This window comes from Marmota monax, unplaced genomic scaffold (genome assembly GCF_021218885.2).
Source record: "Marmota monax isolate L192 unplaced genomic scaffold, Marmota_monax_Labrador192_F-V1.1 WCK01_AAM20220418_F8-fsc00010, whole genome shotgun sequence".
In the NCBI taxonomy this organism is placed as follows: Eukaryota; Metazoa; Chordata; class Mammalia; order Rodentia; family Sciuridae; genus Marmota; species Marmota monax.
This window is the reverse complement of record NW_026692321.1, coordinates 11,169,623-11,183,907: the sequence shown is the minus strand read 5'-3', so window position 1 is coordinate 11,183,907 and position 14,285 is coordinate 11,169,623. Positions and strand designations below refer to the sequence as shown.

Here is a 14,285-nt window from a genome sequence, read left to right as displayed (position 1 = left end):
TGGTCTTAAGAGGATACAAGAGTTTGGTGGGGCCTGCTAAGGCAGTATCCCATTTGATTTACCATGGTCTACTAGAATGACATAGTTCTGTAAATGCAGAAACTCTAATTCATTTTTGTTTCTTCAGTGTCAACTGTGTCCAAATATAGTAGGCACTTGGTATACATTGGTTGAATAAATAAATATGGATATGAACAACATATTCAGAGATGCATGCACACAGATTCATAGCAATGGATGGACTCCAGCTAATGTCACAGATGGCAGAATTAAACAAGAGGACAGTTAATAGGGAGGAATGACTCTGGATATATTTGGATCCAAGGCAGCCCTAGTCCTCCCACTTATTTCTCTCAGTGGCATTGCCTCAGTAACATGCTTTTTAACTATCTTTATATCCAAAATTCTATAATCTTAAGGTCATAAAATAAATAAAAATATATCTAGCTGTATTACTTATGGAGAAATTTAGATAAACCCCTAAAGAAAAATATAATTGATTATATTTCTTAACATATGTTAGTTTCAAAGTGTATTTTCAGTTTTCTTTAATTTACACAATAGTAATATATTTTTATAGGTTATAGTGTGACATTTTAATTTATGTAGACAATGTGTAATGATCTGATTAGGGCAATTAACATATCCATCACACGAGACATTTATCATTTCTTTTGTGTTGGCATTATTCATAATTGTGTTTTTCATTTTATAGATGTATTATTAAAACTTGAATTAAATGGGATTTTTATCCCATTGGGGCTGCTTTTAATAAAGGTGGGACTAAATGCAACCTTTAATTGAGGTTAATACCTCAAGGCAGTACTCTTTCTGAATACTCTGTCTTGTGAATTATGAGGTTATTCACTCCTGCTAGTGGGAACATGAACTCTTCCTGGCTCTGTGGAAGCCAGGATGCTTCTGCTTTCTTTTCCCAGGGTCACTAGTGTCTTCACACCTGTGCACTGATAGTAATCAACCCACGACTGGAGCAAAACCATGGTAGATCTCTGTAGTTCTCCCTGTGAGCCATCCTCTCCTCTCTAGTCCTCTGTTCCCCAGACTCCCAGCTCTGTCTCCTAACAAGAAGATACCAGGCTTTACTCTTTCAGTGAGTAGGAGTTTGGGATATTCACAGGGCTTAATCAGTTTGTGTCTTTCAGAGATTATTTTTGACTCTAGCTGCCTGTGCTATCTGGTATTCAGAGTCTGAAAACTATTGTTTCATATATTTTATCTAGGTTGTTAGTTTTAGACAAAAGTCTAAACCCAATCTCTATTACTACCTATGTGTTTCCAGGTGGAGTATTTTATTTTTATATCATTATCCAGAAATTTACATTTACATTTATTTTTAGAAAGTATTGCTGTTATGGTTTATTACCTTGATGACATGATTGATATTGTTTACCTAGTCTTAGGAGGAGAATAAAAATTATCAAAATTTTCTAAGTTGTTTGTGGATAACCTTGTCATTTCATGACAATAGTCTGTAGACATCCTGTAAGTGGAAGCAATTGAAGAATACATATTATAACTGCAAGAAAAAAAGTGAACAGGGAATTCTGAAAACCAACTAGTAGTGGTTGCTGTGGTAGCAAAAGAAAATGCAAATTGTCAGTATTTCCTTGTATGGGAAGTTAAGCAGTTTAGGGAAGGAATAGGATGGAAAAGGAAAAACAATCAAGTTATTCTGAAGAAATAAACCTTACACTAATCAATGAGTAAAGATAGTTAAAAAAAAAAAAAAAAAAAGCCAGTTACTACCTAGACCTTATTTTCTAAATACCGTTCTGTGCTAAAAAAAATCAGGGTTTCATGGAAAAATGCCTAGTTACAGACCTAGGCAGGGAAGGTACAAGAGAACCTCTTACTGTGCTAGAAAGGAAAGAAAGCATTTAAAATCATGTGTGTGTGTGTGTGAGAGAGAGAGAGAGAGAGAGAGAGAGAATAAATTTAACGACATAGGAGCCAATTTGAAGGGGCTTTCATTGGCAAAATCTGAGACAAAGGTGAGGATCAAAATAAGGACAGTAAGGAGTGGTATGGGTAAAATAAATCAATGAGTAAAATAATAATTTCTAATTCCAACCTGCTAAATAAAAAAGGTAGATATGTAAATAAGAAATTAAAGAAGGAAAGTTCTTCCTTATAGTACGTTGTCACCTACTATATAGAGAAGGAATCAGAGTTTGTGTTGTGCCAGGCATTGTATAAAGCATTATTATAGCAATAAAGAGATTGCCCTGACCCTTTTTGATACTGTGAAGTTGGGAGGAAATAGGCAAATCTATAGTTTAATCTGTTAACCAACCCCTCTAGAGCTTAATTCTTTTAAGGACAATAATTGTGTCTGATGTGTTAGGGTAATAATGTCTCCATAAATTAGTCAAATGATTGACATTCATATGAACTAACTTTTGTATAATGGGGTATATTAAATGTAGGATGACATCTTCATTACATAGATGTTTATTATAAAAGTAAATGGACTGATTAAAATGTGGAAACACAAATGAATATAAAAACACAGAAGGAAAGAAACCACCTAAAACTCACCTACTAAAAGGACAACCTATGTCAGCATTTTGATGTATTTCTCTTTGCTTAAATCTGTGGAAACACAAATGAGTATAAAACACAGGAGGAAAGAAACCACCTAAAACTCACCTATTAAAAGGACAACCAAGATTAACATTTTGGTGTATTTCTCTTTGTTTAAATCATGCTGAAAATATAGTTCTATATATCTTTTTCCTCTTTTTAATTTGCTCAATTTCTTCATTTTAAGGTGTTTGACTTTACGATGCAAATTGTACTTTGACAACTTACTATCTCAGCGAGCTTATTGTGGAAAAATGAATTTTGACCATAAGAATGAAACTCTTACTATATCAGTAAGTATCTTAATTTGTTGGATCCTGATCATTAGGAAAGTTAGCTGCTTTTCTTTTGATTAAACATTCATGAGCTTTAAGGTATTGTCTTTGGAAAACAGAAGAATGTATTTCTAAGTTAAGGATAATCTTTTTTCTATTGTGATAAAAATTAAATGTATTTTACTGAATAAAGCTGCTAACTTAGTTTTGCTTTTTTTTCCCCCAGACAAGCACATTATTTTCTTAGGCAGATAATTACGAACTTTATTTTCATTGACAAGTGACTATCTTGTCTTTCTACTTCATTAGTTTCTTTTAAAAAATTTTACACAGCATTTTAAATTATATGAGACATTGTGTAAAGTCCATAGTCTCTAGTTACTTCGTTGGAAACCAAGAAGGTTCTGCTTCATGTAATTGTCTTTGCATTATTTACTTCTGAAGTAGTTCCTAGCTCTGGCCTCTTTTGAATACACAAAGCACATTCAACTTTGTGGGTTCTGTGGCTATGGATTCATTCATAGGTATATGTATTAAAGGTGGGGTATGGGGATATGGCAATAAAAATTGTATAGTCAGTTCAAGAACAACTACTCTAATCTGGGGAAAATTTTTCAAATAGTTTATTACTCTTAGTACCATAAATTTTATCCCTTCATTTGAATACTTAGAAGATATGTTATGTGTTTGGAACATCTTTGTCATTTGGAACCTCTGCATTTTAACCAAATTAGGAAGTTAATTTTTACTCTTTCTTTATTTAAATTTCCACTGAAGAATCATTGGTAGCTTCTCACCTACCATTTTTTAAAATTTTGTTTTAATTAGTTATACATGACAGTAGAATGCATTTTGACACATCATACCTAAATTATTTTTTATTAAGCAGCGGGGAGTGAAGGAAAGAGAAGGGATATGGTGGTAGGCTAGTAGAATGAATCGAACATTATTACCCTATGTGCGTATATGACTACACAACCAGTGTGATTCTACATCACGTACAACCAGAAGAATGAGAAGTTATATTGCATTTTGATATGTGGATCCTACCATTTGTTTTTAAGAGATCCCATCATTAAAGATAGAAATATAAAAGTATTGTGAGGAATTGTACTCTGGGTAGAGAAGTGATACATCATGACAGCTCATTGCTTTCACTGCACACTACAAAAAAGCCAGGGAAATAACAAAAATTTGTTTTTGAAGACGTTGGAAAGCTACATAGAAGCAACAGTTAACTTGGAATTTCAAGGGATAGGAGAGCCTGCCTAAAGTAAACTGACCCAGCTGTCTCCCAGCCTTACCGTGCCTTACCATGCCTCTGACCTAATAAAAGGATACGTCTACTCTTTGGTGGAATATTATATCATCTGGAGCCTCTATTATTGTTTTACACAGAATATCAAGCTACATCCTGTGGTTAGGAAGAAGGCAAGTGTATCTGTGCTCACCATATCTGTTCAACATTGTAGTAGAGGTTTTGACCAAGGCTAAAAGTCAAGAAAAAGAACTAAAAGACATGCATTAGAAAAGAAGAAGTCAGATTTTCTTTATTCACAAATAATATGATCATCTGTGTCAGAAATCTGATGGAATCTGCAGAAAATCCACTAGAACTAGTAAGTGCAACTAACTACCAAAGTTGGAGGCACAATCAATATACAGACAGAATGAATTGTATTTCTATATACTAGCAACAAATGATCAGAAATTGAATTTTCTTTTTCTTTTGGTGGTGCTGGGAATTGAACTCAGAGCCTTGTGCATGCAAGGCAAACATCTACCAACTGAGCTATGAGCTAAATCCCCAGCCCCAGAAATTGAAATTTTACTAATACCATTTATAATAGCATCAAAAGATAAAACTTAGATAAAAATCTGACCAAAAGTAAGCAAGACCTATAAAATGGAAACCAAAGAGAAATATGGTGTTCATGGATCAAGACTTCAGTATCAAGGTTTCAGTTCTCCCCAAGTTGATCTATAGATTCTACACAATTTCTATCAGAATATCAGCATGCTTTTTGTAGATATTGATAAGCTGATTTGTACATGGAAATGCAAAGGACTTAAAATAGCCAAAACAACTTTGAAAAGGAAGAACAAAAGTAAAGGTCTTTAAAACTTTCTATTAGCTACAGTAATAAAGACAGCAGGATACTGGTATAGAGACCTTAAAAGAGAGTAGTAAAACAGGATACATATTACAAAGGAGCAAAAGGAAATACATCCTTTGGAAAGGATGAATATATTCTTTATCTTCAGTTGTGGTTTCATAGATGTGTGTATTTGCTAAAATTTAATCAAATTGTTTATTTTAAATATGCCCATCAGTATTTTACACCTCAAAGCTGTAAGAGTTACCAGATAAATGAAGAAGCATGGAAATGTGACTGATACAGTTTTTTTAAAGTGGAAAATAGAAAGACTTACAGATAATAAGTTACAAGAAAGAGCAGATTGATTTTTCTAATTATAATTAACAGGTTAAAGAAAATAGAGTTCGTAATAAACAAAATGAACAAAAAATGCAGAGCTTCAACATAGCATTGAAGTTTACAGAAAGAATTAACAGATATTCTAAAGCAAAAAAAATGCATTTTCTGAAATTAAGAATTCATTGAATGATTTAACAGCCAACTATAGAACAAAGGATAAAATTAGCAGAACTCAAAGGAGGTCAGAGGGAATATCTAAAGTAAAGAACATAAAAACTGAGCAAGGAATACTGAACAGACATTAAGAGATATGCGGGGCACAATCAACAGGTTTAATATAAGTGTAAGAGGAGTCCCTATAGAATAGAACTAAGAATAAGCAAAGAAAATACGTTAACCCAAATTCAGAAACCCTAGCAAACACCAAGTTAGATAACTATAAAGAAAGTCTCACCTAAACACACAGTATACTATCAAGTAGCTAAAAACCAGAAGCAGAGAGATAATATTAAAAATTATAGGAAGAGAAAAAGTAAATATTACTTTCCACATAGCAAGAATAAAACAAGTCAGACTTTTTAACAGGACTTATGGAAGAACAATATCGTCTGACTTAAAATTCTAAATTTTAAAAAACCCTGTGACTTAGAATACTATAACTAACAAAATAATCTATTTAAAATGAGGATGAAATGTCTTAGTTTTCAGACAAAAGCTGAAGAAATTCTCCAGCACACTTGGTCCACAAGAAGTACTACTAAAGAATGTCTTCAGGTGAAAGAAAAGTGATAGATGGAAACATGTAACTTCTGAAGGAACAGAGATCCCTAAGAAAGGCACATCTATGGGTTGATATAAAATAGCTTTGGCTGTCTAAAACAGCAACAAGATAGTGTCGTGACAGTAACACTAAAGGGGGATAAGAGCATATGGAGTTAAGCTTTTGTAAGGTTCTTTACATTTTGGAAAGTAATAACATTACTAATTTAAGATCAACTAATACATCAGAGATATGTGTTACAATCTCTAGAGCAACCACTAGAAGAATGTTAAAATAATACGTAATAGAGTCCAAATAAAAGAATAGAAAATAAATATACTCAAATAAGGGCAAAATGTGAGGAGGAATAAAGAAGATATGGGACAAATAAATAGATAAATTACTTAAAGCTAGATTTACCAATAATTACATTAATTGTACATGGAACTAAAAGGAAAAGATTGTTAGTCTAGATAGAAGCATGTAAGAGCCAACTTTTTTCTGTTAGGAAAAGACACTTAATTTTAACTTACATGGGATAGAGAACAATTCTAAGTAAAATATGGGGGAAACGGTGCAATATTAGCCAAAAGAAATGAGGTAAAGCAATATTAATAGCAAACAAAATAGGTTTTGCACAAGAAGAGACAAAAAAAAGCATTTCACAATATTAAAAATTACTTTAAAAAATACTGTAATTTTTATATACCTAGTAAGATAACTTCAAAATATTCCATGATCCCAGCAACTTGGGAGGCTGAAGCAGGAGGATTGAAGGTTGAAAGCCAGCCTCAGCAACTTAACAAAGCCCTAAAAAACTGCAAGACCCTCTCTCAAAAAAAAACAAAAAAACAAACCAGTGCTGGAGCTGTAGCTCAGCAGAAGAAGAGCATTTGCCTCACATGTGAGGCACTGGGTTCAATTCTCAGCACCGTATATAAATAAGTAAATAAGGGGCTGGGGATATAGCTCAGTTTGTAGAGTGCTTGCCTTGCACACAAGTCCCTGGGTTCAATCCCTAACACCTCCAAAAAAAAAAAGTAAATAAAATAAAGGTCCATCAACAACTTAAAAAAAGAGAGCTGGGGGTGTGGCTCAGTGATTAAGCACCCATGGGTTCAATTCCTGGTTCAATAAAAAGCCATAAAAGTTAAGAGAACCAAGGCAAAGTACAAGATTTAAATAATGTAATTAACCGAATCAACCTCAATAGCCTACTATAGAACACTGTACAAAACTACTCGATCGTGAGTTGTTTTGAAGTACATAAAACATATTAATCAAAATCTGTGGGAGACTGCCATAGGATTTCTCAAGAGAGGGATTTATATCTGTAAATACCTTAGTGGGAAAGGAAGGCCAAGCATTAATGATCTCAGTTTTATCTCAGGAAACTAGAAAAAGAAAAACCAATTATAAACTAAAGTAGAAAAAAAGAATATTTAATGAAGATCTAGCATAGAAGTTAAAGAATAGAAAACAAAACTATACAATAGCAACAAAATAGAATAAAGAGATAGGCCAAACATACATGGTTTCCTAATTAAGGGCAGACTCCCCTATAGGCCTATGGGGAAAAGGTGGTCATCTCATGAATTGTGTTGTATTCAAATTGTTGGTTATACTTTTGGTAAAATAAATAGCAAACCTTGACCCTTTACCTCATGTAAAGTACAGAAAGTGATTAGAGATTTAGAGTCTAGTGGGGTGGTGCATACCTGTAATACCAGCAACGTGGAAGGCTGAGGCAGGAGAATTGCAAGTTCATATCCAGCCTCAGCAGCTTGGAGAGACCCTGAGCAACTTATGGACCCTGTTTCAAAATTAACTATAAAACCACTGGGCAGGTAACTCAGTGGTTTAGCACTCCTGGGTTCAGTTCCTGGAACAACAACAACAAAAAAATTTGATCATAGACCTACATGTGAAATGTAAAACGGTAAAGCTAAAAGAAGAGAATGTCTTCTCTTTCCTCTGCATCTTTAATAGCCATTTAAACTAGAACCAGATAATCGCAGTTTCCCTGATTGACTGATGTGGTATTTTTTCATATAAATGATACCTTTTTTTTGTATATTTGTTGGCAGTTTTTATTTCTTCCTTTGGGAAAAGTCTATTCAGATTGCTTACTCATTTTTTTAATTGGGATTTTGTTGGGTTTTGGGGGTTTTTTTGAACTTTTTATTTTATATTCTGGGTATTAATTCTTTGTCAGGTGAGCAGTTTGCAAATATTTTCTCCCATTTTACAGGGTATCTCTCTTCCCTCTGTTAATTGCTTCTTAGTTTGATATAATTCCAGTTTTCTATTTTTATTTTGTTGCCTATGCTTTTGGGGTCTTGTCCAAAAAATTATCGACTATACTATTGTTTTAAATGATGTCCCCTGTGTCTTCATATACATTCTTGGTGACAATGTGAATTAGTATACTCATATGGAAAACAGAATGGAGGTTCCTCAAACAATTTTTTTTCTTCTGGGTACCAGGGATTAAACTCAGGGGCACTTGAGGACTGAACCACATCCAGCTCTATTTTGTATTTAAGAGACAGGGTCTCACTGAGTTGTTTAGTGCCTCACTTTTGCTAAGGTTGGCTTTGAACTTGTGATCCTCCTGCCTCAGCCTCCAGAGTTGCTGGAATTACAGGCATGTGCCACCTCACCCGGTTCAAACAATTATTTTTAATTTTTGAGTTAAATGAATCTTAATTTAATGAATGACTGAATGACCCAGCAATCCTACTTCTGGGTAGATATCCAAAAGAACTGAAATTTGAATATTAAAGAGATAGCTACACTGCCATGTTTATTGAAGTCCTGTTCACATTAGTCAAAACATGAAGTTAGCCTCAGTGCTCATCAGTAGGTGAATAGATAAGCAAAACACATATATAAAATACTTAATCTATATATATGTGTATATATACATACACACACTCTTAAGCTAGTATTATTATTAAGCTATATCTTAAGTTCAGCTGTTGAAACAGTGAAATAGATGGAAATAGAGGACATTATGTTAAGTTAAATGAGCCAGGCGTGATTAACTAGCAGATCAGAAGGTCAAGGGAGAGGGGGGATAGAAGGTTGGATAATCGGTTCTTTTTTTTTTTTTTTTTGCCTTTATTTTATTTATTTTTATGTGGTGCCGAGGATCTAACCCAGGGCCTCGAACATGCTAGACGAGTGCTTTACCGCTGAGCCACAATCCCAGCCCAGGATAATGGGTTCTTAAACACAGAAGGTATAAGTTCTTGTGTTTCACTGCACAGCAGGGTGACTATAATTTATAACATATCTTTTATTTTATGAAGATCTGGAAGAGAGGACTTCAGAGGCTCCAAACAAAAGAAATAAGAACATGGAAATGTTGATTACTCTTACTTGATCAATACTTTCTGTATATATGTCTTGAAATATAACACTGTACTTCCTAAATATGTATAATTGTTACATATTAAGTCAAATTAATAGAGTATCTTTATGTTTTTTATGAAGATTTATAAAGTGGGACACAAGCAGTAATCAAGATTGACAATTTATTACAATAAAGAATTACTCCATCAAAAAAGTAACATTAAAAGTGTAATAATGGAAGCTCTGAGCAGGGAAGATATTTGCACTACATATGTAAAATAAAGGACTGAGAATTTTAAAGAATAAGAAATATTAAGAAAAAACTTATATATCAAAAAGCTTAAATAGGAACCTCATAAATTAAGATATCCAAAGAATGAATAAACACATGGAACAGTGCTCAGCATTGTCAGTCATTAAAGAAATACAAATTTATACCTCAGTAAGTTACTGTCCCACCCCTATTAGGATGACTGAAATGAACAAAACTGTAAATCTTGCGTTGGTAAGGATGTGGATTTAGAACTCTGATATGTTGCTGGTGGGAGTGTAATTTTGTAGAATTCATTTGAAAACCTGTCAAGAGTCTCTTAAAGCAGTTCCATTCTTGGGCATAAGCCTAAGAAAAATGAGTTCTTATATCCTCAAAAACATTGAATATATGCTTAAATTTTAAAATTTTTGAAACTTTTATAATATTAAAGATTGCTTATTTGAGAGCAACATTTTTTCAAATAGTGAATTGGAACATATTGACAACTAAATGTCTGCTATTTTATAAACTGGATAGTGCTCTGTTTTTTTCACCTTGTTTGGATATATATGTATCTGAAATTCTGTCACAATGAAATAGAATCCCTCTTAATGGATTTTATATTATAGGGAAATTGTGTTAAGAGGTTTTTTAAATTTCATTAATTACTTTTTTATTGTTCCTATGGATTTATCCAGTAAAAAAGAATTATTTAAATATATATTTTAATCCATTTCTGCTGTGATTCCTTGGCCATTTTTTTAAGCATCTTCGTAGGTCCTGTCTCCTTTTACACTGAATAATTAATTGTACTTCTAAAGCAGTGTAACCACTAGATGTCAGTGTAATTCCAGTAACAAAAAGTTATCTCAGCACTTTTAAATGTTTGAGACAGAAAGTGTCAGGACTAGTTTAAATTCTCTATTTTGATAAATGTTTGGCTTAACATTGAAACTTTATTAAATCTTTGAAATTTTGGTGTGTTAGATTCAGTTACGGTGAGAAAGTTTCCAATTTGATTCTTTTGAAAGTTAAAAAAATAAAAGTACCATTATATAGCTCACTGTTTTACTATAAAATATTTCGAATAGAATAGGTACTTTCACACCACCAAATCAATTTATTTCCATCCCCTCCCATTCACTTCCCCCCACCCTTTAACTGCACATTCCTTCCTTCTGATTCTGGAAATCCCTGCTTTCTTTACCTGTGTTATAAAGAGTTGACTTTTCCCACACTTAGTTTTTGTTTCTTGTCACCTCGTTCTCTTCAAGGTTCAGCCTGGAGAGGGAAATAAAGCTGCCTTCAATGATATGCGTGCCTTGTCTGGTGGTGAGCGTTCTTTCTCAACAGTCTGCTTCATTCTTTCCCTGTGGTCCATCGCTGAATCACCTTTCAGATGCCTGGATGAGTTTGATGTTTACATGGTACTGTTAAATTTTAAATCATGTAATTTTTGTTAATTTAAAATGTATACTTAGAAAGCAAAAAATGCTTCAATTTTTTTTATAATAGAAAGGAGTGTGCCCTGACTAGCAGTCTTTGTGGTGGGGTGGGGAGGGGGGGGACCCTAGAGTTGGAGTTCTGTCCGTTGCTATCATGCTGTACATCCAGGGACCCTGTCCCAAATTTCAGTTCTTCTCTCCCAGAATGAACATCCTGTCTGTCCATCCAATGGAATTTTCTTCAGCTTCTTCCCTAGCTTATTTCCATTAACTCAGAAATATGTTCAGGCTGTTATTATCTAACAAAATTGTCACCAGGTCATCACTCTTGCTTTTACTATTTGCTGTTGGCTGTCCTGTGGCAAAGTATATATTTTAAGGGTGTAAGAGCATTTGACTTTGAGCTTAAAAAAAACCTAGGATTTGAGACCTGCCTCTGCCACTGATTACCTAAGTTGAAGCCAGGTATTTAGTTTTTGGCAGCTCAGTTTCTTCATGAATGGAAAAGTTATGAATGCTTCCTAGGGTTATAGTGAGGCTCAAGTGAGGTCCTGCATGTGATGGGCTCACATGGCCCAGATAAATCGGCAATTACTCTCTTTAATACTTCTTTCCTAAGCCCATGGTAGTCTGGGTTTAGGCTGCCCTACTGCAGGAAAACTTGTTTAACAGAAATCCTACATGAGCTTATACCTACTCTATTTCTTCAAGTACATGGCACCACAGACCTGTCCTCCATCCCTTAGCATGTGTCATCTTGCCAGCTTGCACATTCTGCTTCCTGGTTTTACTGTATTCTACTGTTTACAGTCTGCTAGGCTGCCTTCCCTAATTCTAGTGTTCTTAAATGTTTTCTTTGTTTGCTTGTTACACTATTATTGATTTTCTTAGACTCTCTACCCTCTTTTCTACTCTCTACCATCTCAGGAGTGTGCGTGAATTCACACAGAATCCCCAAAGCTGTTAACTGCACATGGACACTTACCAGATAGAAGCCTCTCATCCTGACATCTCTCTTACATTCTAGATCTGTGTGCTCCACTGTCTGTTGGTTATCACCTAGTAAACAGCCAGTCTCTCAAATGCAGTTTGTCTGAGACATTGTGTGTCTTCCTCTGAAAGCCTTTTGCTTTTCCTAAATTCCCTACCTTGTGTAGTGCCAAACTGTCATTACCACCACTAACACCTAGCTTCAAACCCTGCAGTTTATCTATGACTCTTCCTTTCCTTTTACTTATACACTAAGTCTGACCTCCCTCTGCTCCTCTGGAAGCTGCGTTAGTCTTTGCCTCTTCTCCCTTCTCACCACAATTCTGGTGCCTCTCATCCCTCTCTGTTTGTCTTGCCTGCCATAAGAGCCTCCTGTCCCTACTCCCAGATTTCTGCCTTGCTCCTCCATCTGTGTGTCCTCTACCTTTTTAGCAGGTTTATATTTTCTAAAATAGATCTGATCTCACCTATTTAAAGCCCCTCAGTGGTTAATTATTATATTTGGGATGTATGTTTAATTCTGTAGGGTAATTTTGAGACCTTCACGTTGTAGTATTTGTGGGCATTTTCAGATGTACTAAACTATTTGTAATTTTCCAAATATGGCATCTCTGCCTATTGTGCCCTCTTTAGCTATGCATCAGACCCTGCTTATCTTTTAAGACTTGGCTCACATATCACCCTTATGACACCTTCTGTGACCACCATATCCTCTCAAAAGAACTTCTAAGAGTTTCCTTGACACTGCCTTAAAATATTATTTTTATATTATGAAGATACATAAATTTTATGTTATATATTATTAATTACTATAGTGTTTTTCATTGTTACCGTCACCTCTTTTCATGTGTGAATCTCCCACCAGATTGTAACCTTTTTAAGATTATCTATGTCTTAATCATGTTTATGTCTTCTAGTGCTTAGCCCATAGTAAATAGTTAGTAAATAATTATTCACAAATCAGAATTTATATTTGTTAGTACTCGATAATTATTCACTGTCAATTTTTTCCTTTTATGTAATTGCTAAAGATGGGTTGGAACTCCTTTGAGAATTGTCTTCAAGCTAATTTACAAGTCAGAGATGATAATTATTCTTTTCATGCAGTGTTTTTGTCTAAAATGTCATTATGTAGTCTTATTGCCCATATTGTATGTCAAATGGAATTATGAGCAGTTTCTTTCTCTTTTAGAAAATATAGCAAAACTTGGAGCCCCATTTGATTCCAAAACCCATGTTCTAAACCATGCATACTGTCACATATAGTGTCAAATAAGACCTTTATTTGTCTATTTTCAATTTTCAGGAATTTTTAAGTGAGGGATTAAATGATACTTTGATTTTTTTTTCTCTATTTAACTCAAATTATAAGCAGGGTCTATTCATTTAGTTTCAAATTCTAGCTCGAATGAAGCATTATTCTTTTTGTATACATTGATGTGCTCTTTAACTTATTTTAAAGATTCAAGGAATTGACCTGTAAATTCAAATTGGTTTATAATTGTACAGGCTATATAAGGTAATGAGGAAGGATTTTAAAACATTTAAAAAATATTATCTCTTAATCATTGAGGGACAATTTGAGAGACTTGATAAATATGAGATCAGACACTTTTGTTTTTATTCTGAGTGATTAAACCATTACTGAACTAATTAAATTTACACTGTTAGCATTTAGTTGTATCATTTGCACATTTTCTGATTATTTTAATTGCTACTTGAATTTGAGTTAGGGGGCCATACATGCAAATATTTTGACTATTATATAGGAATATTTTTAGTATAGGAGTAAACTGGAAGATATATTTATTTAGTTATTTTCCCCTAATAGTTTCTGATACTGTCTTTCCAGGTATAAATTCCTCAGCATCATAGACAAAGTAAATCTGGGAGTTTCTATCAGCCAGTAGAATGCTGATTTTATAGAAATGGGATAAAATATAGTACCAATCCTAACCTTTGTCTTTGTTCTCCAGGATATGGTTAACAGGAGAATTGCAATGGATATGATACTTAAGATGGCAGATTCCCAGCGTTTTAGACAATTTATCTTGCTTACCCCTCAAAGCATGAGGTAACTTCTTAAAACTTTCTGCAGGTGTATATGTATGTTAAGGGGGAAAGAAATCTTTTTCTTTGAAAACTTAATTTATCTTAGCCTTT

General features: G+C 33.9%; 1 protein-coding gene across 1 annotated transcript in view; it reads left to right on the top strand.

Moving 5' to 3' along the window:
* The window catches only part of Smc6 (structural maintenance of chromosomes 6), a 77,794-nt gene that overhangs the window by 62,010 nt on the left and 1,499 nt on the right, over nucleotides 1-14,285 (top strand). The window contains exons 24-26 of the mRNA XM_046441302.2: nucleotides 2,792-2,897; nucleotides 10,962-11,114; nucleotides 14,099-14,196. Of these exons, the coding sequence (XP_046297258.1) occupies nucleotides 2,792-2,897; nucleotides 10,962-11,114; nucleotides 14,099-14,196 (357 nt within the window). The remainder of the gene's footprint in view (nucleotides 1-2,791; nucleotides 2,898-10,961; nucleotides 11,115-14,098; nucleotides 14,197-14,285) is intronic.